The sequence below is a fragment of the Puma concolor genome, chromosome D1 (genome assembly GCF_028749965.1).
Source record: "Puma concolor isolate L17-30 chromosome D1, mPumCon1.1.hap2, whole genome shotgun sequence".
NCBI lineage: Eukaryota > Metazoa > Chordata > Mammalia > Carnivora > Felidae > Puma > Puma concolor.
In genome coordinates, this window is record NC_141676.1 from 25,973,899 (window position 1) to 25,997,058 (window position 23,160).

Below are 23,160 nucleotides of genomic sequence, written 5' to 3' on the forward strand. Positions count from 1 at the left end.
GGACATGTTTTCGGGGAGCACATGCAAACAGAGCTTACATTCTACAGGGGTGTTGTTTGGGTAAGGGGGGCACAAAGCCGAGAGACTAACGAATGCTGCTTCAAGTTTCATATCTGCCAAGAGCTGGGCTTCGTGTGCAAGGGTCTCACCACTGACTCGCCCTCCACCTCTGTTTATAACAATGAGAGTACAAGGCAGAGAGAGAGAAAGGAGCTGGATTTAGAAATACAAACTTCGCCCAGCCATCACAGAGACAGTTCTTAAGGGCGAGCAAGAATCTGCTACAGCAAAATGCAGGGATAAGCACGTGGAGGGTAGGGGGATGCTGCCCAAACCCACCAGGACAAATTCCCTAATTTCCAAATTTTTGAGATAGGGGTCGTTTTGCTGAACATCTCATGGCACCACAGGTGAGTCTAGGATACATAAACACATAACGAACTACATAAGAAACAGTATTTGCAGAAAATGTTCTTCCATCCCTCCTATCTATGCTAATACCTTCACTTTGTGACCGCTATTCCCCTATGTGGTATCTATTGCTGCCGATGGCAGAGGCCATAGGAGTTACACTGGTAAGTTTTGGTTTATAAACATCTGACTTTGTGTAAAGGCTAGAAACACCTTGCCATCCAATCAGCAGTTTAGAAATTCCCAGGGAAATGGCAAGATTAGAAACGTCTCTAAAGTTGGTATAAAACAGTGGTTCTCAGATTTAACATGTGTTGGAATCACTTGGAGGGCTTGTTAAAACACAGACTGCTGGGCCCACTTCCCGGGTTGATTCTGCTGGTTGGGGCACAGCCCGAGCTCTGTGTTTCCACAGAGTTCCCACACGATGCTGATGCTGCTGGTCTGAGGATTATACTTTGAGAACCACTGGTGAAGAAAAAACTCAAGGAGGGAAATTTTCTGGATGAGGACAACCAGAGGCTAATGCTACCTAAGACTCACCTCCCAGAGCTGTTCTCTGCACCAATTTTGGCAAAATCTATGTTGATACATATTTTGTCTTTTCTTGTCTATGGACCCTCAGGTACACAGATTTGGATTGGTTATAATCCTTGATGTGTGACCTACCCTCACCAGTGGGCTATGCCTGACCCATTCATTCATTCATTCATTCACTCATCCATTTTAAATAATGGCCTGCACCTAATAATAATAAACATCAACCAAAATAAAAGCTAGGACTTTGAAACTGGCCTATCTGTAACTTCACAGAGCTTACTCCATCCATCTTGCCTCCCAACATATGAGCCAATCAGTTAGCCACCTTTCTCTTGCCTTTCCAGTTTATAATTTTATTAAATCTATAAACTGTGGTACACACAGCAGAATACTGAGTAACAGTCACAACAAATGAAGTCTACCGATAAGCAACAATGTAGGTGAATCACAGCAACTTGACATTAAGTGAAAAAAGTAACGATTGCATACAGATTTGCACCAGTTTATAACATTAGAAATACATACTTCTTAGGATGCCTTAATTTGGATGTACATTTTAAAATCTTTATATATTCTTTTAATCACTGAAGAAAAGAGTCAATGAGTAAAGAAAAGAACCTGGTCAGTTTTAACAGAGGATATGACCCCGCTGTGTCCTTCTGGGCTCCCTTAAAAGCTCATCTTTCCATCCCCCCAACTGTATCTCTTCAGATTCTATAAAACAGCTCCGAGAGCGAAAAAACCCTGATAGGAGCAGGCAATTCACACAAGCGGGAGCAAAGTAGTAAACAAACACACGGGGGAAAATGTTGACTTTGCTCATAATCAGAGAAATGCAAATTAAAGCATTTGGGGAGCTATCATTCTAGGACTCCTAAATTAGCAAAAATGGAAAAAATAGAACAGCAGCGAATGCCTGGGATATGAAGATAAAACTGACATGTGCAGACAATGTTAGCAACCATGTAAAGAAAAGGAAGTATTGTTTCAAACAGCTGCATATTGAGGTGTAAGCCACGGACTGTGCTCTGCAGAATTTAGCCTAAAGAAGTAATGCAATGGGAAAAAAAACAATCCAGGTGGCCCCAACTCATGCAACAACGTAGAAAACCACAGTAGAGCACCCTGACCATATGCAAGGCAGCTGGGGCAAATTACAGTTTTGGAGAGAAAATGTATATGTGATACTCCAAACAGGAGAAACACAAAATACAAAATGGTAGGTGCATTAGGGTTAAAAGCATATGTACAAGGGCCACAAGGCAAAGTGTAAAAACTAACATGGCTGTTGTATTTGGAGGGGGTATGGGTGTTGTTTCTTTCTGTTCAGTGTTAACTGTGGTATATGGCGACGCAATTGTTTTTTAAAGCTTAGGAGGCTTCCTACCTTGAGAGCTTTCACAGCTTTCCTCGTCGCTGTTGTCTTGACAGTTATTTTGCCCATCGCAAATGAAGCTCTTGTCAATGCAGAGGCCATTCTTGCAGTGGTAGCGGGCGGTGGAGCAAAGCAGAGGGTTGGCGGCTGTGAAGGGAGAACACAGCAGATCATCAGGGAGGCCAGCGAGTCCCTTGGAGAAGCCCCTAAACCAGGAGTGTGTCCTGCTCAGGAAGCAGTGAGCTCATCTTCCAAGATGGCGGACTCAATGACCATCCTGGGAAACTGGCCAGCCAATGAGGAAGACAGGACAACACTTACCCTGCCCTGTTCTAATAGCTCCTTCTCCCAAGTCACCAGGCGGTACCCTATAACGTACCAACATGGCCAGGAGGCAATGACTCACTCCACATGGTTAACCTCTAGGCTGGCCCGCTGCCTCTGAGGGGCCTGGGGCAAAACCCGAATCTCCTGGGAAAGTCAGAGTGAAATGGTTGGTACCATAAGACACACAGATAAGCAAAGCCAGGAGGAGATGAGTTGGGGATCCCTGAACACCTGCCACCCAGGGAGTGATGGCATGATCTGGTCCAAGAGCTGGGCTGGATTCTTCTGGTTCTGTGACTATGGACAAGCCTCTTAATCCCTCATGTATCTTTATGGCTTACCAAGGTAAACTCAGAGGTCTCAATTTCGTTACAATCCAAGAAGCCCATTAACCTTCTCGATCAGCCTGAGCAGCACCGCTGTGAGGCTCCCTGGTCTAGGCACTTTCAGAACCTCAAAAGAAATGACAGGTATTGTCCCTCCCCTCAAGGAAAAGAGTGGTACTAACTAGCCAGCGTGAGGTCTACACAAAACTACTCAACGCACAAGCAATTCTCCACAGAAAATCAGTATTTGTACAATGCAATTTACCTGTTTCCCTGTTCCCTGCAGTGCGATTCAAACAAGGCTCATTGCTATTTTCAACAAATGAAGTAGCAAAGTAGAAATCCGTCCAATCCTAGCTCTGCCAGTTATTAGCCGTGTAATCCTGCGCAAATTACTTCACCTCTTGGAGTCTCGGTTTCTTTATCTACAGACAGGACTGGCTACATAATTTGTGGGGCCCAGTGCAAACTGAAAATGTGGGGTCGGGCTCAGTCGGTTAAATGTCTGACTCTTGATTTCAGTTCAGGTCATGATCTCACAGCCGTGAGATCGAGCCCCACATCAATTTGGGATTCTGTCCCTCCCTCTCCCTCTGCCCCTCCCTCTCGCTCTCTGGCTCAAAAAATACAAAAAACAAAAATATTAAAAAATGAAAACTCGGGGTCAACTGTTCAGAAATTAGTTAAAAATTCAAGAAGGCAGTGCAGGGGATAAAAGCAAGCATGGTGCCCTTCCAAGTGGAGTCTGGGCCCTGGCTACCTGTGCAGGAGACAGGACCTGAAGCCGGCCCTGCTTACGGCATTAATTCGCGCATCCAATGAGATGGCATGTGAGAAAACGTGCGGTGCAAAGTCTGACTCGTAGCATAACGCTCAGGGAACATTAGACACACTCCCTTAGTAATGTCTGTCTCGGTCCAGAGAGTGAGGCCCTCCCTGCACGGGCAACGCTGGTGACGATGAGGAGGGGTCATACTAGATGTGGGGTACTAAACCAAGCCCACAATTGCATCACACGTGATGGGAAGAGCACCAGGTTGGGGCGCTGGGGCCAGCACAGGGATTGCTATGGGGTCAGGGGCAAGTTAGCCGTGCTGCCCTTCAGCGGTCCTCAATTGTGGGATGGCATTTTGTTTTTAATTTTTTTAATGTTTATTCATTTTTTGGGAGAGAGACAGAGCATGAGTGGGGAGGGGGAGGGAGAGAGAGACACGCACACAGAATCCAAAGCAGGCTCCAGGCTCTGAGCTGTCAGCACAGAGCCTGATGCTGGGCTCGAACCCACGAACCGCGAGATCGTGACCTGAGCCAAAGTCGGACGCTTAACCGACTGGGCCACCCAGGTGCCCCTGCAAGATGGCATTGGTAATACATCTTTCCCACACGCTTCACTGAGCTATTGTTAAGATATACACAGATCAAGGCTGCAAGGGCTGAAGACTTCACAGGGCTTCATAAACCCGAAGGACTGAAGAGGGTTGTTTTGTTTTGTTTTGTTCTGTTTTGTTTTTCCCCAGTATCTTTAACTATTTAACTCAGAAAGCTTGACTTGAAAGGTCAGAGGAGGTAGAGGGGAGGAAGAAGCCAGGGCTCTCAGTTTTAAAGATAATGGACCAGTGTAAAGTCAAATAAAAGCAGTCTGGCCTGAAAATATTAAGTTTTAATTATTTAAATCGCTGTGGGCCACAGAGCTGTTCAACTTGATCAGAGTGAAACCAAGGTCTGATTTCAGCCAAAACCAAAATGGGGAAGCCCAAACCACAAATCACGTTCGGTTTCTGTCGAAGGCAGCCTTCCAAACCCTTCGGCAGCCCTCCGTGGTGGCCTTCAGCCTCCCTGGGACCTCGCGGGTCATGTGCCCGCAGCCGAGGCGTCAGCAGCAATCAGCTCGCTCCGACAGACAGCCTCGGGAAGGCGCTGTAATCACTCCAAGATGGGGCTCTGCACACGTACGTGAAGGCTCTGGTAGGGGAGTCTGTGCTGAGTCAACCTTGCTGATGGTGCCGGCATCCACTCACTTTCCGTCAGCTTTACACCCCTGCAACCCTGCAAACTTTCCCATGGCAAAGAAGGCATCTATCTGTACGTGCGTGTGTGCACATGTATGCGCACAGACACATTACATACACGTGCGTGTTAGGCGTATATACAGATCACACGTATCTTCAAGATGAACAAAGACTGACTATCCCTTAAGACACAGCTCTGAGAAAGAATCCAGACTGACAACCAAGTCACAGACTGGGTTTAACCCATGCAGCCAAAAGGACTATCAGTCAGGCTCACACAGGCAGATGTCAGGCAGATGTCTCACAACCCAAAAGGAAGAAGACGAACAACTCAGTATGAAAATGGGCGAAACGACCGGGCAGTTCCCACAAGAGGAATGGCAAATGGTCAATAACGACTTGAAAAAACGTTGACTGTCATCGGTAATAAAGCTCCGCCTTAACCACAGCACACTTGCCAAACTTATGGTCTTAAAATATCAGGTTGTTGGCAAGGATGTGGAGGGAGAGAAAGTCTCAGGGACCACCATTGGGAGCGCAAATTGGTGGATCCACCTTGGAGACCAATTTAGTCACAGCCCGTAAAAAGGTGCACATGCCCCACAGCCCAGTGATTTTGCTTACTGCACACTCCAGGAGAATCCTGAACAAAACAAAAATGTTTACGGAAGCACTGCGTGTAAAATAAGAAAATTAGAAATGACCCAAATGCTCACCCATGGGAAAACAGGTACAACGTGCTACAGTGTTATAAGAGAATTCCGCAGCAGGAGGAGGCTAACGTTTTCTGTAAAGGGCCAGTTAACAAATATTGAAGGCTTTGCTAACCATTCTGCCTTTGTGTCTGCTAGAACCTCAACTTTGCCATTGTAATGCAAAGCAGCCATGGAAAATTCATACACAAAAGGGCATGGCTGTGTTCCAATAAAATTTTATCTATAAAAACAGGTGGGACGGGGTGCCTGGGTAGCTCAGTCGGTTGAGCATCCGACCCTTGATTTCGGCTCAGGTCATGATCTCATGGTTCACCGGTTTGAGCCTCACATCGGGCTCTGTGCTGACAGCATGGAGCCTGCTTGGGAGTCTCTCTCTCTGCCTCTCTCTCTCTGCTCCTCCCTGCTCCCTCGTGAGCTCTCTCTCTCAAAAGATAAATAAAATTAAAAAATAAAAAACAAACAGGTGGTAGAGCATATTTGGCCTAGGGGCCATAGTTTGCCAACCCCTGATGAAGAGTAGTAAAAAAATCAATCAACAACAACAACAACAACAAAAAAAAAAAAAAAAAAAAAAAAAAAGAAAGAAACAAAGAAAGAAAGAAAGAAATCAAAGAACCAGAGTCAAGATGGATAAATTTCACACATATGACAGTGAGGGAGAAAAGTAAGTTCAGGACAGTAGATGCCTCTGGAGAGAAGGGAGAAGGACAGAATCCAGGAACAAGTATATACTGCAAACTTCTAATGATGCCTGGTAACCTTTTATTTTAAAAACCTGAAGCAAATAAGTCAAAACAGAAATAATAGGATTTTTTTAAGTGAGACATAACTGACATACAATATTATGCTAGTTTCAGGTATACAAAATAATGATTTGATATTTGCATGCGTTGTGAAATGACCACCACAATAAGTCTAGTTAACATACATTGCCATACACAGTTATGAATTTTTTTTTCTTGCGATGAGAACTTTTAAGATCTACTTGGGGCGCCCGGGTGGCTCAGTCGGTTAAGCGTCCGACTTCGGCTCAGGTCATGATCTCACGGTTCGTGAGTTCGGGCCCCGCATCCGGCTCTATGCTGACAGCTCAGGGCCTGGAACCTGCTTCTGATTCTCCCTCCCCTCAGCTCCTCCCCTGCTCACACTCTGTCTCTCTCTCAAAAATAAAGATTAAAAAAAAAATTAAAAAAAAAAAGATCTCTCTCAGCAGCTTCCAAGTACACTGTATAGTATTAACTATACTATAGTATAGTATAGTATTAACTACTGTATTATTAACTATAGTTAACCTAGTTATACCATTATAGGATTAATAATATGACAGATTATTATTAACTACAGTTAACATAGTTATAATAATATGGTAACAACAATAGATAATGGGATTTTTAAAACACGGCGTTGGGGACACAGGTGTTCATTTAATCTCAATTTTCCTTTTCAGTATGTTTGAAAGATTTCACGAAAACATGTTAAGGGTCTACTCTGGCAGAAATGTCCCAGGGATCATTCGCTGTCCTTTTCCTTCACTCTTCCGTCACGAAATTCTCTCTGGCCCACAAACACCTGTTTTAGTATCTTTCGCGCTTAGGTGCCCAGCTGCTCAGAAGACACAGGTACGTGCTGGCAAAAAGCCATACCTGGGGTACCTCCTCATCGGCGGCTCCTCAGAAAACAGCGTATCCTCCCCACCACCCAATCTCAGGGCAGAGAAACAGAGGCAGAGGAAGCCCACGGAACATTCCCCTAAGCCAGCGGCAAGCCAGAGAAAAAAGCCTTTGAACCATCAAGACACACGCTGCGATGTCCGTGTCCTTCAAATGCCAGGAGCTTCCTCGCAAAAGGGCCCTCAAGCCTTCACCTCCCTCAGGGTCTATGGATTCTCCATTTATGTGAATTCCAACAAGGTCTGGGTTCCCATTCCCAAAGGCACAGCGAATGAGAAGGGAGAGGGGCTGCTGACTGCCGCTCTACAGACAAACTGCCAGCAAGAAATAAAAGCAGACGTCGATGGCAGGAGACAGAAAAGCTATAAAAAGCTGCCTTAAGAATTCCAAAAGCAGAGCAGCCTAAGATAGTTTCAAAAGAGACCAGAAAGTTCCAAAAGGAGCCAAAGGCAACCCTATATTATAGCCTGGTCTAAAAATTAACGTTTCTAAGAATGGCCCTGCACTGTCACCAACGAAGGTAAACACCGATTATGCCAGGATGCAACGCATCTCAGAGAGATCCCTGCAACCAGGGTCCTCAAAAGTATAAAGATGTTCAGTTATTAGTCAGACTCACTTAACCAGAGGAGCAAATCTCCCCTAAGACCCCAGACAGCTCGAGTTTCACGGTATCTCTTCCAGGGCCTCCGCAGCTACCTACCAGGCTCAGCCAAAGCTCGGGGTGAGTGTACATGGGACTGCGGTGGACCAGCCCTGCAGGCTCTGGGTGGGCAGGAAAGAGTCTTACGGGTCCCTGTGGTCCCGTAGAGCCTTCCGAGGGACCCTGAAACAGTAACTGCTCAATGCACAGCTCATCAGCCGAGCGGGAAATACTCTGTTCTTTAGGATGTTACGTCTCAGTATTTTCTAGCAATATTTAATGTGCTCCAAATGTATGTTTTCTTTGTCCTTGGTCAGGTTTACCAGTCACCAGAAAATGTATTACTTTACTTAGGTAACTAGAAAGAGGAACACTATCTCAGCAAGGATGGAAAAAATGGTCTGGAGAGTCGATTTCAAAAACTCAACAGCAGACTCAAAAACTCCTCAGTTATTATTATCAGCACAACAAACAGGGATCTCAGGATGTTTCCCAGCCCACAATAGTCAGGAAAGAGAACTTGTCTTTCCCTGCCAGAGAGAGAGAGAGAGAGAGACAGAGAGAGAGAGACAGAGGAATGAGTTAAGGTTAAGCTCAGTGGTTAATTAAACTGGCAGCGTTTACTTCAACCACATCTGAAGGAGAAGGACCCGAGGCCCACTGCGGTTGCCCAAAAGCAACTGACCGGCTTCGAGACAGGAAATGAAGCAATCCGTCTCTAGCAGGATGTAGGAAATGTCGCCTTTAATCCATTTAAAGTCTGTGAAGTCAGCCCCTCTTCTACCTCAAAGGGTTCTTCATAAAGCACGTCAATGAGAAACCCCTCATCACCAGCGCCCTCACTTCCCATCTGTTTCCCATCCTGTGGCGGTTTCTCTTCCCCTCTTCACCAGGCATCCCAACCTCATGGCCCCCAGGGAAATCTTGTCTTTCCAGCCCCATTTCTCTGGAAACCAGGCAGCTGGGGGAGATGGAACTGCCCTGGGACTTCCTCTGTTCCAGGATGCAGGGCGCCTGGCCCCAAGCCTCTGTGCAAATCATCTGTCCCATTAACAAGCACTACCCTTTTTGTGGCCTGGAAAACGCTTGCCGCCGACCTTCAAAGAGGCAGCCCGTGTGCGGCCAGCTGCGAGTTCCTGCCTTCCTCTCCAAGTCTGCTCTGCAAGGCCTCTCCCGCAGTCCTCTGCCCACCAAGCCACTGGGGCCCACCAAGCCACTGGGGCCCATGTACAGCCATGTTCTGCAGCTAGAACCTCTTCCGAGTCTGCAGGAGGGCAAGAGGTCATTATGTGGGGCCAGAGGCAGGAGGCCAAGAGTCCTTAATTCCACGTGCCTCTTTTTCAGTCTCTAAGGACTCAGGGGATTTGAATTTCCAAAACCCCTCTAGAGTCCACCAGGTGCCAGCGGCAGAATTTGCTGAGGTAGTTTGTCTCCTCCTCCCTAGAAACCCTTCCCGGATGTGCCTAGCTCCTAACACCCAATTTCACTGCCCCGACCACTGCCTTTGCATGGATGGCTCCCCAGACCTTTCCTCCTGCACTAAACCTCATTCCTGACGCCCTGTGGACACTTCTGCCTGAACATCCCCTCTCCTCAAATTCTGCGTGTCTGAAATGGACGACCTCCCCCCGCCCCCTTCCTGTGATTCCACTCCTATTAAAGGACCACCATGTCCCAGTTCCTCAGGCTCCAGCCACGTCTGACCTTCTCCCTCTCCGCACCTTGCATGCACTTGGCTCAATACCCACTGCTCCTGACTGGGTATAAAATACAACCCCCAACTCTTAACTTTTCTTGATCTGCCCCAGCCTACCAGGCCAAGCATACACTTTGCTGTTATGGTTAGAACTGAGTGTGAAGTCCACCCGGGTTCATATTTCAGCTTTCCCACTCACTAGTACATCATGCTGGGAAAATCAGCTGACTTCTCTCAGCCTCATTTTCCTCATCTGTAAAATGGGGGATAAAAATACTGCCATTATTGGGGCACCTGGGAGGCTTGGTCGGTTAAGTGTCTGACTCTTGATCTCAGCTCAGGTCTTCGTATCAAGGTTGTGAGTTCAAGCCTCACGTTTGGCTGGAACCTACTTACAAAGCAAATTGTGCCTATATAATAAGATTTTGTTATAATTGAGATAATACATGCAAATAACTGAGACTAGCATGTGGCCCGCAGAGGCATTCAATAGATGCTTGTTATAATTAACATTATGCACATTACACATAACTACACCTACCAATATAGTGGTTAAGAGTTTGGATCCTGGATTTATCCTGTGTGGGTTGAGATGCTGACTGTACCACTTACTGGGTGACCTTGGGCAAGCTATTCAACTTCTCTGTACCTGTCTCCTTGTCTATAAAAAGGGAGTAATATTACCAACCTAAAATGAGATTAGACACATTAAAGCACATAGAAATGTGCCACATGCATGTAAGTGTTCAGCAACTGTCAACCAAGTGGCTTCTATGTCCTGTAGTTTGCATGCCTCCCAGCCTCTGCCTGGGTTCTAAGCCTGAAACTGTAGTGCTAACTTTTTAATGGTATTCATTCTCCTAGGTCCGCGTCCTTCAACAGCTCCCACTGATGAGCCCAGAGAGAAATAACCTTCCCATCACAGCTTCCCACAGCACTCCCAACTGCCAACCCCATGTTCTAATCATCTGGATGTGAGCATTACTGTCTCCCTTGCTCGAGTACGATCTCAACAATGCCAGGGTCCTGTATGTGACCCAGGTCTATATCCTTTGCGGCATCATGCACAGGTCTGGCATAGAAATTGTGGAAAGAAGAGAATCTAAAAGAAGGCAGGAGCTGGGGGCTAATGAACAATGTGTGGCCTAAATATGCCCTCCGGGTATACATCTGAGACTGCAGAAAAGGTTCAAGACATCCATATGTTAGGAATATATCCTGACTGCCTGTCTTCCTTCTTTAACCCTTTGTTTGATTAGTTAGTTGCTTGGCCCATTTGTCAACAGACATTTATGACTGACTACTTCCTTCAAATAAAGCACTCCACTAGGCACAGGGGATAAAAGAAATCCCAGTTTGTGTTCTTCCAGAGCTGACATTCTAGTGGGGAGACAGGAAAGGCAATAGGCAATGAAGATAAAGCATGACAAGTGTGATTCGTTCCACATATGTTTACTCGTGCTAAGGCCGAGCCCGACTGCATGCCTGGCACTGGGGACACAGCTGTGAACCTACCAATATACCATCTCAGGAGGTCACAAGCAGGGAAGACAGAACATGAACACAAGGTGGCATTGAGAAGAGTGAAACAGAGAAGGAAACAGAATGGAAGACTGGCGAGGAAGGGGGTTATGTTTTAATAGGGTGCTCAAGGCAGGTCTCTCTTTTTAGGTGGCGTTTGTTCGGAGGAGGCCCAGGACGGTATGTGAACACACAGGAGAATGACCCGGCCCAGCCCTGGCAAACCAGGGATGGTTCCGTAAGGAAGCAGGTCACACAGGAAGGAGTCTTTAAGGAAACCTTGATGAGGGGGCTTTGGAGCAATGGGCGAAAGGGTCCTCCTGCTGCCCATCTGATGCGGGCCCAACTCCTTGAGGCCACTGCCACTGGCGGAGGAGTGAAGAAGAAATATAGACTCGAATCTGGCTGACGTGACCAGAGCTTTGGGAACATGCCAGCACCAAGGGGCTCTGTGAACAAAAACCACAGAGACACTGGCGAAACCATTTGGCTGCTTGGGGGGACAGGCAAGAACTTGTCAGCAGTGGAAGAAACACAGTCTGGGACCTGGTGGTGTTTCTGGGCACAAGTACAGTGAAACCAATAGCATAAGGTCCTTAGCGTGAATCAGTGTTCCATGTGGTCACCCAGGCAACTCTGCCATCTCGGTTCTGGGCAGGAGTCTCTGTCTTCACTGAATGGGACCCAGGTCAGGGCCATGTGGCCAGCCGAGCTCCAGCCAAGAATGTCTGAGCACAGGGAAGAAGGAGAGGTCTGAACACAGCCAAAGGAGAAAGGACAAAAGGCAAGAGAGTAAAATCTCAGCATTGCGAGTCTCTAAGAGGAAATCCTGTTTCTTGCTTATCCTCACTCCTGAGTCGAATGAATGCAAAAAGTGGGAAAACACATCTGTAAAAACAAAGTTCTTTAAAATTACAATTCTCCAGGGGTGCCTGGGTGGCTCAGTCGGTTAAGCGTCTCACTTTGGCTCAGGTCGTGATCTCAAGATTCGTGAGTTTGAGCCCCGTGTTGGGCTCTGTGCTGACAGCTCAGAGCCTGGAGCCTGCTTTGGATTCTGTGTCTCCTTCTTTCTCTGCCCCTCCCCCACTTGTGCTCTGTTTCTCTCTCTCTCAAAACTAAATAAACATTAAAAAAATTTATGATTCTTTAGTTATCGATGCAAAGTCAAGACATAATCCAATGAAACCAATGTACAAATGTAGAGACTGGCATAATGAATCCCCATGTTCCAATCATCTGGCTTTAAAAATTATCAACTCACTGACAGTTTCATTTCAACCCTACCCACATCCACTACCCCTCATGAGATTTCATCTTTATATATTTCTAATTATTATTATACTTATTTTTACTATATTTAATATGCTATTAGATATTATATATGTATACATATAGATACATCTTCATATATAAGTATTTTTTAAAATAATAAACAGATTATCATTCTCACACTTCATTTTTTGTTTTCATTCTCACACTTTAAAAAACTAACAGGATTGCCTTAACATCATTAAATATACAACCACAATTCATTTTCCCAGTTACCTCAATTTTGGGGGTTATTTTTTTTTCAAATGTTTATTCATTTAATTTGAGAGACACCAACAGAGAGCAAGCAGGGGAGGGACAGAGAGAGGGAGAGAGAGAATCTCAAGCAGGCTCCACGCTGTCAGAGCTGAGCCCAATGCGGGGCTTGATCTCACGAACCGTGAGATCATGACCTGAGCCAAAATCAAGAGCCAGGGGCTTAACTGACTGAGTCACCTAGGTGCCCCTACTTTTTTTTTTTTTTTTTTTTTTACAGTTGGCTTGTTGGAGTCAGGACTGAAATGAGATCTGTATGTTGCATTTGACTGATTTGTCACTCATTCTCCCCTTCAGTCTGTAGATTCCCTCTTCTTCTAATTTTTCTTAGAATTTATTAATGGATGCAATGGAGTCCTGAAGAATCTCCCATATTCTGGATCTGGCAGCATGTCTCCCCATGGAGTCGCTAACATGTTCCCCTGTCCCTGAATTTCCTGTAAACAAATGGTTAGTGTTACAGACATCATGTTGTGTCTCCCAGAGTTCACATGTTAAAACCCTAACCCCTAATAAACGGGATGGTCTTGGAGTGGAGCCTTTGGTAGGAGATTAGGGTAAGATGAGGTCATGAAGGTGGCACTCTCAGGATGGGATCAGGGCCGTTATGAGATGAGGGGCCAAGGGATTTCTCTATGTGTGAAAGAAGAAAGTTTACTTTCTCTTCTGCCTTCCTCACCAGGGAAGGCCAAGTGAGGACATCAATAAGAGGAGGGCCCACACCAAGAACCCAGCCACGATGGTAGCCTGGATCTTGGACTTCCAGGACTATGAGAAATAAGTTTAAGTCACCCAGTCCATGGCCTTCTGTTACTACAGCACAAATTGACTATGGCAGATTCACAGGCTCAATCAATCAGGCTCAGGTTGGAAGTTTTGGCAGAAACGCCTCACAGTGATGATGTGTGTTCCTGTTGGGTCATATCAGAAGGCAAATAACATCTGGTTGTCTCTTTCCTTGTGATCCTAAGACTGATTTGCGGGAGGTTCCAATTCCAGGTCAGATGCGGTAATCACACCCGCCCTGTCTCTGCCACTGCGTGCAGCTGCAATAAAAACCTAGCCAAATACATGGTACAGCTATTTTTAGATTCTGGAAAGTAAACTGGAGTAGATCAACTGGGGAAGAAGAACAAAATTCAATCTATCACTGAAATAGTGGTGAATTTACTATTCCCTCATTCCCCCGGCACAGTCCCAGGAAAACTACAAAGTATCGGAAAGACAGTGGTGGGCAGGGAGGAACTTGGAAAAGCAACCCTATAAAGTTATTTATGAACTTCTAGGCTGTCCCCAGTCTGCACAAGCATGGATCTGGTCCTAATCAGCACACCCAAGACTTTGAGAACCAAACTCACCGACTACTGCCCACGTCTCAGACAGACCACACAGGAGGTGCCCATGCACCACACATCCAAACAGCAGTGCAAAAACAGTTTGAAAACTATGACAACGGCAGCCCACAGAGGGGCTGTTAGGAATCTGTGGCCTGACCCAACAGGGTCATTTGCTTACTAAAACAAAAATATAAGCATTCTCTGCAGGACTGACACAAAACCCAGAAGGTCGTACATAACCAACAAAATATCTAGAATATAATCCAAAATTAACTTACCTTGTGAAAACAATCAGGAAAATCTCAATTCTCATGGGAAAAGATAATCAACAGACATCGACGCCAAGATAAGACAGATGTTGGAATTATGTGACAAAGGCTTCAGAGCAGCTCTTACAGAAAGACTCTAACAAGCAATCACATACACTCTTGAAACAAATAGAAAATAGAAAGTCTCAGCAAAGAACCCAGAAGGTATAAAGAAGAACCAAAAAGAAACTTTAGAACTGAAAAATACAGTGACGAAGAAACAAACACACCATGTGGGCTCAGACTAGAGATGACAGAAGAGAAAGTAAACTTGACAAAAGACTAACAGACATGATCTAACCTGAACAATGAAAGGAAAAAGGTTGACTAGAAACTGAACAGAGCCTCAGGGACCTGTGGGATGATCACAAAAGATCCAAAGTTGTTATCAGAATCCCATAAGGAGAAGGTACAGTACTTGAAAATGATTTGAAGAAAGAATACCTGAAAATGTACTGAGTATAGCAAAAGACAAAGGCTTGCACATTCAAACAGAACCCTATGCAGAATATACTCAAAGAAATCCACATAGCCACACACACACACACACACACACACACACACACACACACACTATAATCTAGCTGCTGAAGCTAGGCTGGGAGAAAAAAAAAATCTTCAAAGCAGCCAGAAAAATGATGCATTTTCTACGGGGAAACAATTTGAACGGCTGCAAATTTCTCATCGGAATCCACAGAAGCCAGAGGAAGTGGCACGACATTTTTAAAGTGCTTAAAAACAGAGCTGTCAACCCAGAATTCTATATGCAGTAAAAATATCCTTCAGGAGTGAAGGTGAAATCGAGACATGGTCAGATGCAGGAAAACTAAGAGAATGTGTTGCCAGCAGACCTGCTTTAAAAGAATTGCTGAAGGAAGTGCTTCAGACAGAAGGGAAACGGTACCAGAGGAGACCAGGAACATCAGGAATGAAGAAAGAACAACCAAAATGGCAAATCTCTGGGTAAATTTAATAACAGATTGCTCATTCCCTCTGAAGTTCTTTAAAATGCATCTGAAAGTCTAAAGCAAAAATTAAAACACGGCCTTTTAGGGTTTCGGATGTTCTGTTGCTGTACCGACGACCAGAACATAAAGAGATATACAGAGTGACAGGGTTTCTACGTTCTACTTGAGGTGGCACAGTATCGATTCAGGTCTGTCTGCGAAAAGACTGACAGCTGGTTTCAAGGGTTTTTAGCTTGATCCATGCCTTATAAAGCTCCCCATCAATTTTTTATTTCATGGTTGCAGGAACCATTGAAGGTGCACGTCTTCATCAGGGTTACAAAACAGACACTCTAATTTTTTTTCCCATTATAGTTCATTAAAAAAAACAAAAACCTTTCCTATGTTGGCTATTTAATTACTGAGAAGTACAATGCATCTAGAAAAAGGAGGCTAAATGCTTGATTCTCTTCTTTTATTTACTAGTTATAAAAACAGTGAATTAGAACCATTATTTTTAGATGGTAGATATGCCAGAGGAAAATGCTGGCTTAATCCCCAATGATCTAATTTGGAATGGATAGAATTAACTCATTTAGACAATTAAAGACCAATATCCAAACATTTAAATCATACAAGGTCTTTAATATGGCAGGGAGTATGCAGAATGGCACAGTCATTTAGAATGTACGTACTAGAACGTATCACACTTGCTTTTTATTGCCATTCAATTATTCTCTCGTATGTATACATGGGCGTATATAAATAAATTATATACATAAATACAGACATATATATACATGCACGTAAATTCCCCATGGACAGTAGGCAGAAGCTGAGATCAAGTTGAAACTCTAAAGAACTCAATGAAAATACAACAAGTATGTCCTTGGATGTCCTAAGCCAAAGGTGAAATGCTAGTAAATACGGTCTTCCTCTTAACAGCTCATAGTTTTAAGTCACTATGGGTTTTCAAAATCAATTACTCCTTGCCAGCCACCACACTAAGCACTTTTCAGATACGACCTGGTCTAATTGTCACAACAACCCAGGAAGCAGGCTCTTAGCACTCCCCTTTCGTGAGATGAGGAAACCACCGTGCAACATTACGTAGCACAGCCAACCCATGCCTAATGAGGGCGGATCAGAAACCTGGAGCCAGACTTTCCAGCTCCAGAGTCATTTCACTCAATCAGGCTGCTACCCTGTTAATGACCTGTATCCCCCTGCTACGGTGGGTTTCTGCTACTTGACTAATCATTCAACAATCTAGCCGCTATGTCACATTTTTGCCATTTGAGATCCAGAAGATGAAAAAAGGCAACAGGAGAAGGCACACGGGAGAATTCTATACTTCCTGCGTCCTCACTGGGAGGGGGTGTCAATGACTAGGCCCTGGGAAGGCATGAATGGTCACCCCCTCTTCCAGGGCTTAAAACAGAACCAACAGGGTAAAGGGAAGTCAGTTTCCCAAAACAATCACTGAAGTCATTAAAACCCGTGTTTTGAAATAAATTCGTAACATATATAACAATTACATTCATAGCAACGACAATCCTCATGAATAACATATATGTGTACATATACACACATACATTGACATACAGAGAGAGAAAGAGGGAAGGAGAAAGAGAGGGGCAAAAAGAGAGAGGGAGGAAGAGAGAGGGAGGAAGGACTGGCACAAGAAAGCCCACATATTAAGTGTCATTCTGGGCAAATCTCATTTTCCACTTTATATTTTCTGTATTTTGCAAGTTCCAAAGCTACTTGCTGGGAGAGCCGGCACAGTATGAAAGGTGGGGAAGAGATGCCTGAAGGTCACTGAAGCTGCTACGTGAAATGGTTCTGGACACAGAGACTCTGGCCAGGAAGGGAATGCGTGCGTCCAGGCCATGGAGTATGAAGTTCAACACCAGGACTGCTAAGAGGCAAGGTGGGGCAGAGAGCACGAGAAGGGGTGTGTGTCTGTCTGGGTGGTGATACCTTGGAATGTCATACAGCAAGGAAAAGGAATCAAGGCAGTCACAAGACAAGGAGAACTTTAGCTTTCTACAGTATTTGGTATATACATACACATACATATATATACATATACATAGCAACATACATATACATATATGTATATATATGTATGTGTGTATATATATATTCTTTTAATTTTTTTAACATTTATTTTTGAGAGACAGAGAGAGAAACAGAGAGACAGAGCATGAGCAGGGGAGACGCAGGGAGAGAGAGAGGGAGACACAGAATCCGAAGCAGGCTCCAGGCTCTGAGCTATCAGCACAGATCCCACTGCAGGGTTTGAACCCATAAACTGCAAGATCATAACCTGAGCCGAAGTCAGATGCCTAACTGACTGAGCCACCCAGGCGCCCCTCAAAAATATATTCTTATGACATATACATATACACCTTTTTAAAAATAACTCAAACTAGGAAGGAGAGCAGGCACATGAACACGGGGTGCTGAGTGCAAGAGTAAGTCAGCTGAGGATCTGAAGGAGCAGGGAATCAGCTCTGCCATTTATGACCTGTAAGATGCTAGACGAGTTCACGGATGTCCCTATGCTTCGGATTCCTCCGTTGTTAATGAGGATCACACGCCTGCACCTGCAGAGCTATTGTACTGAAGTATGTCCGAGACCCAAGTGTTTAGTAGAGACCCCAATAAATGGCAGCTGAGCATTCACGCGTTTGCGCAAGAAAGAAGCGGTAAGGAACAGGATGTGGGGGACGGCAGAAGGCACCTGGGCCTATGGGAGTGAGGAGCACGGAGAAGAGTGGCCCTGATGGAGGCCCCGGCCCACGAGAAGGAACAAGGCACGGCGACATGGGCCCTCCCGGCACTTACTACAGTTCTCCTCATCACTGCCGTCGGGACAGTCCTCGAAGCCATTGCACTGGAAGCGGCCAATGATGCAGTGGATGCCGCTGGCACAAGGGAAGAACGTTGGGCCGCATTTCGACTTGGCCTTGGCTACAGGAGGAAACACAAGACAAACAGCAGGTCATCAGGAGGTGAAGATTTCTGGCCACCGCACGCCCATCCCACCAACTCTGAGTGTGCAAAGGGGTCCTTCCCCGTGTACCTTGAAGTCCCCAAAGGTTTCTTACCACCACCACCCACCTCCGGTGCCCAGCCAGATCGGCGGCCCACACGCACCATCCTTGCGTAAGGCGGAGGCCAATCCTGCTGTGTTTACACGGCCCCTACACCAGCAGGGTTCAATCAGCACGTGCTGAACAAAGCAATGAATGGGTAAGCAGATGGGGTGATAGACTGAGCCTGCTCTTAAGGTGCTAAGGAAGCATTCAAAATTCATTTCCTGTCAGAGTAATTGTCTACACTGATTAAATGCTTCCCATACTAGACAGCGTGGCCAGGGCTACACACGGATGATGTCATTTAATCCCCCCTGGCCAGCACCCAACGGCACGGTGTGCAGAAGAGAATTAATGCCACTGGCCTAAGACGGCTACCCTTGAGTAAGGCTTGCTGGCTTGCAAGGCTGCCCTTGCTCGGCTGGTGTCTGCGAACTGGGGTTTCGGGAGGGTTCCCACCATTCTCTCCGGTAAGAACGGCTCACTGTGCCTGAACTATTGATGCAGACAGTGCAGTTTATGCCGAACACCTGCTTTTCTTCTGGGAGTCTGGGATTTTGGTGCACGCTGGGCAGATGGTGCCTGCGAAACCAGCCCCTAGAAAAATCCCCAGGCACTGAGTCTGTAATGAGCTCCCCCAGTGGAAAACATTACACACGTGTTGTCACAATTGGTTGCTGGGGAGCTAAGTGCACCCTGTGTGACTCCACAGGGAGAGGACTGGAGGTCTGAACTTGGATTCCCCTGGACTTCACTCCACGTGCTTCTTCCCTTTGCTAGTTTTGCTAGGTATCCTTCCACCATAATAAATCATACGACTATACGCTGAGCTCACTGAATCCTCCTAGCAAATCACTGAGCCCGGGGGCGATCTCGGGGACCGCAGACAAAGATGGGGATGGTTCTTATCCCCATTTCGGAGGCGTGCTTTGGGTGGTGAAGTGACCGACTCAAGGCCACACAGCTAGAAAATCTGACCCTGCGGTGAGCACCCCGGCACTCAGATTCCAGAAGCCAAGCTCTCAACCAACTCAACCGTGTTACCTCTCTGCCAGTCTGTCACTTCTCACAACAGAGGCCAGACTCCTGCTCAGAGAAATTCTTCTTCCACTCCTGCTGTACAAACAGTTTTAACGGAAGCTGCTGTAACTCACGCTTGATGGAGTGGCCTGCTAACCAAACAGCCCTGTGGGGTAATGTACTTTCCCGTTAATGGTGCCGGCTGCTCTGGCTTGCGATTACGAGGTGTAAGATCGAATCTATTGCCACATCCCAGGTAGCTGGCTCCGACTAGCATCCCTCCCATCTCCTGCCTTACAGGCAGGAGCTAGGGTCTTCAGGAAGGAAGGGCCATTTCTTGGGAACAAACAGCCAGTAAATTACCTTCCCGTTCCTGCCATCAGTAACATGCCAACTTTGGCGGCACGATCCACAATCAACAGGGTTTTAAGGCCTGGGACGTGCCTAGGTTTTAAAAACCCACATCGCTTTGTTTCAACTAGGAACTTCTGCAATGGTGCTGGTGTGCTCTTCAAAAGCACAAACTTGGGAGACAGCGTCCTGGGTTCGAATAGTGGCTCTACTGTCTTGTGAACTGGGGCAAGTTTCTTCATATTACTGAGCCTCAGCTGCCTCACCAGTAAGTTGGAGGTAACATCTACCTCACAGGGCTCTAGGAAGGACTCGATGAGATAATCTATGTAAAATGCTTAGCACAGACCATGGTATAGTAGGTGCTCAATTAATGGTAATGCTTACGCTATTCACCATCTTTACTTATAGAATTTTAAAACTACTTGGGCTGCTAATTTTATTCTGATTGCCAAAGGTAAAAAAGCTCATTATGGAAGATCTCTATGAACTGGTATGAAATGATCTCCAGGATACACTGTTAAGTGGGGGAGAAAGCAGACTGCAAAAGAGTTATCTACAGTATTTTAAAATCTCTACAGCAAAAGAAAGGGACATAAGAAAATGTATCTGGAATGGTTCATCTGTGCATACAAGACACGGGAAGGACACAGCAGAAACTGGAGAGACTGCTTACCCACGAGGGGTGGGTGGGAAAGGGTTGGAATGAGGCAGCCAAAACGAGAAGGGTCACATTTCTTGGAGTCTGTACAGCTCTGACTCTTAGAACCCTATCTCAGGTGCCTGGGTGGCTCAGTTGGTTAAGTGTCTGACTCTTGATTTTGGCTCAGGTCATGATCTCACGGCTCGTGAGATCAGACCCAGCACTGGGCTCTGTGCTGACAGCATGGAACCTGCTTGGGATTCTCTGTCTGCCTCTCTCTCTGCCCCTCCCCTGCTCTCTCTTTCAAAAATAAATAAATAAACACTTAAAAAGAACCCTAATACTTCACATAGCCAAAGGGTAAACAATTAAAATCATCCACATGTGCATGCGTGGAGAGGCTCAAAATGGAACAGAAACGGCAAAGTGAACGCATCTGGACTGTAGGTGAGTAAGCCCACCAACCTGAAGGGTGTGGGGAAGAGCAGAACCCACCTAACTCGGGAAACTGTTACTTGGACTGCATTCTACGAGGCTAAAGAAAAAGAGAATTGTACACAAATACGGCACTCTAATTTGTCGCCGGGGTATGGATTAGCCGTTCTGAAACTACCTTTGTGTGTACTCGGATTGAACAAATGAGTAAATATACTGCAGATAATAACAGCGAGGTTTCTCACTGTCCGAGGAAGAAGTTAAAAATAAGAAAGTGGAAAGGCTAAATGATCCCCGAGTCTTTGGACTAGAGGAGGAGGCATCAGTATGAACTCAAGGTTTGTAAAGACAGACAGAGAGAGAGAGAGATAGACACACAGACAAGAGAGAGAAAGAGAAATCATGATCTGTGTGTGTGCATGAGTTAGTATACATACATTTATTTCCTAGTTCCGTCGGCCAAGAAAGACTAGAAGTTATACACAAATGAGCACGCCCGCACCAGATCCTGATTTCTAAATACCATTATCCAATAAAGGGAACCAGGGATCCTTGGAGAAGCATTTGATTCCAGCAGGAAATTCAAGATGAACGTGGAGGGTCTTGTGTTGTCAGAAAGTCAAGAAGCACTCAAAACATGATGGGCACATGTCAGAAGGACACAGGGGTCACCCCGAAGGAGCTGCCCAATGGCCAAAGCTACAACACTTTGAGCAACAAAACGATGACAGTACCGGACTGTAATCCAGAGAACACAATAAATATCTGTGAGTCCGTACCAGTATCGTACATCATTGGATAAATAAGTAAATGGGGAAGAAGGGAAGTTTTTCCTTATAGAAGATTTCCAACTATTACACTGGAGGATGTAGGAAGCAAAAAGTCACCATTTAGCAAACACCCCAGTAACAACCGTTCCAGGCAAGACCCAGCAATGGATGCTCACATTAAGAGTCTCAGCTGGCCTTCCTCTAGTCACCCTTTGAGGGATCAGAGGAAGAAAGGCTGTTTATAGGGTTTGACATCTGAGAGATGCTTCCTTGTAAACCTCCATTCGCAACATCACTGCCCTCCCAGCATCTTAAAAAAGCCTAAAGCCCCTATCACAGCATCAGGCAGCTCTGGAGACATCTGTAATTCACATGCACCCACTCTCCCTGCCCGGCTACACGGGCCTCCTCGCTCCAGCGGGAGCTGCCGCGCTCAGTCCCACCCCAGGGGGGGGACCCTGCCTCTCCTGCTACCTGCACTGCCTTTCTCCCAGGGTCGTGTGGCCCTCCATTCATTTAGGTGTCTTGAACCACTCTACCGTCTACCCAGAAACTCTGACTCCCACCCTCAGTCTCTCTAGCCCTCACTCTGCTTCTCTTTCTTTTCCCTCCTAGGAAAGGACGTCGGCGGCTCTGTGCTGTGCTGTGCGAATGATGAACACATGGTCGTTCAAATACTTTCATTCACCACTTTGACAGAGCTACACTACGCAGCACCGACACCGGGTGATAAATGCTTGCCAACTACACAAACAGGCCTGTAAAAGAGAGACTGGGATTGGGTAATGACCCCCAACTGGCTGAATGTTTACCACGGGCTAAGCAGGATGCTCTACGTTTTACCAATCTCCCCTCATTTACTCCTCACAGAAACCCATTTCACAGATAGGAAAACTGAGGTCCGGAAGTGAGGGAGCTTGCCACTGCTAATAAGCAGAGTCAAGGCTCAAACCTTCCTCTTGACTCGTCTGCTCTTCTGCCTCTTCAGATATTTCTAAGCCCCAGTCCAGCTCCAAAGGACCAGACTTTATGAGACAAAGAAAAAGAATATGAATAATTATAAATGAATTAGCTATCGTTCAATTAACCAGCTCTTTGGCCCTGCCCCTGAACCCTTTTCAAGGATTAGTAATGAGACCTGCTGCCTTGTCAGCGATGCTCAGTCGCGGTCTCTGTCAGAGGGAGCCCGTCCTGTTATGATTTACGTCTGCGCCATCGGGCGCCTGCTAAGGCAACTGGTGAGGCGGATCACAGGCGGCCGGCCAAGCGCCTGGCTGAGCCTCAGAGAGAAGCCAGCCGCTGACAGCAGCTGTCGGCTGCTCCCTGCTTGCACAACCCACTTGGCGGGCTGGGGGGGGCTGCTGGACCAAGTCTGCATTGTCCTCCCCCAGCCCCCATTTCCACGACAGGGAGATTTCAGCATGAAA

The 23,160-nt window shown here is 46.1% G+C and overlaps 1 protein-coding gene across 4 annotated transcripts in view; it reads right to left on the bottom strand.

Annotated features, from left to right (window-relative positions):
• LDLRAD3 (low density lipoprotein receptor class A domain containing 3) overlaps positions 1-23,160 on the bottom strand; it is a 242,038-nt gene that overhangs the window by 111,954 nt on the left and 106,924 nt on the right. For all 4 annotated transcript variants that reach the window (XM_086677672.1, XM_086677675.1, XM_086677673.1 and 1 more), the window contains 2 exons: positions 18,264-18,389; positions 2,339-2,473 (listed from right to left, as the gene is read on the bottom strand). In XM_086677672.1, coding sequence (XP_086533798.1) covers positions 2,339-2,473; positions 18,264-18,389 — 261 coding nt within the window. The remainder of the gene's footprint in view (positions 1-2,338; positions 2,474-18,263; positions 18,390-23,160) is intronic.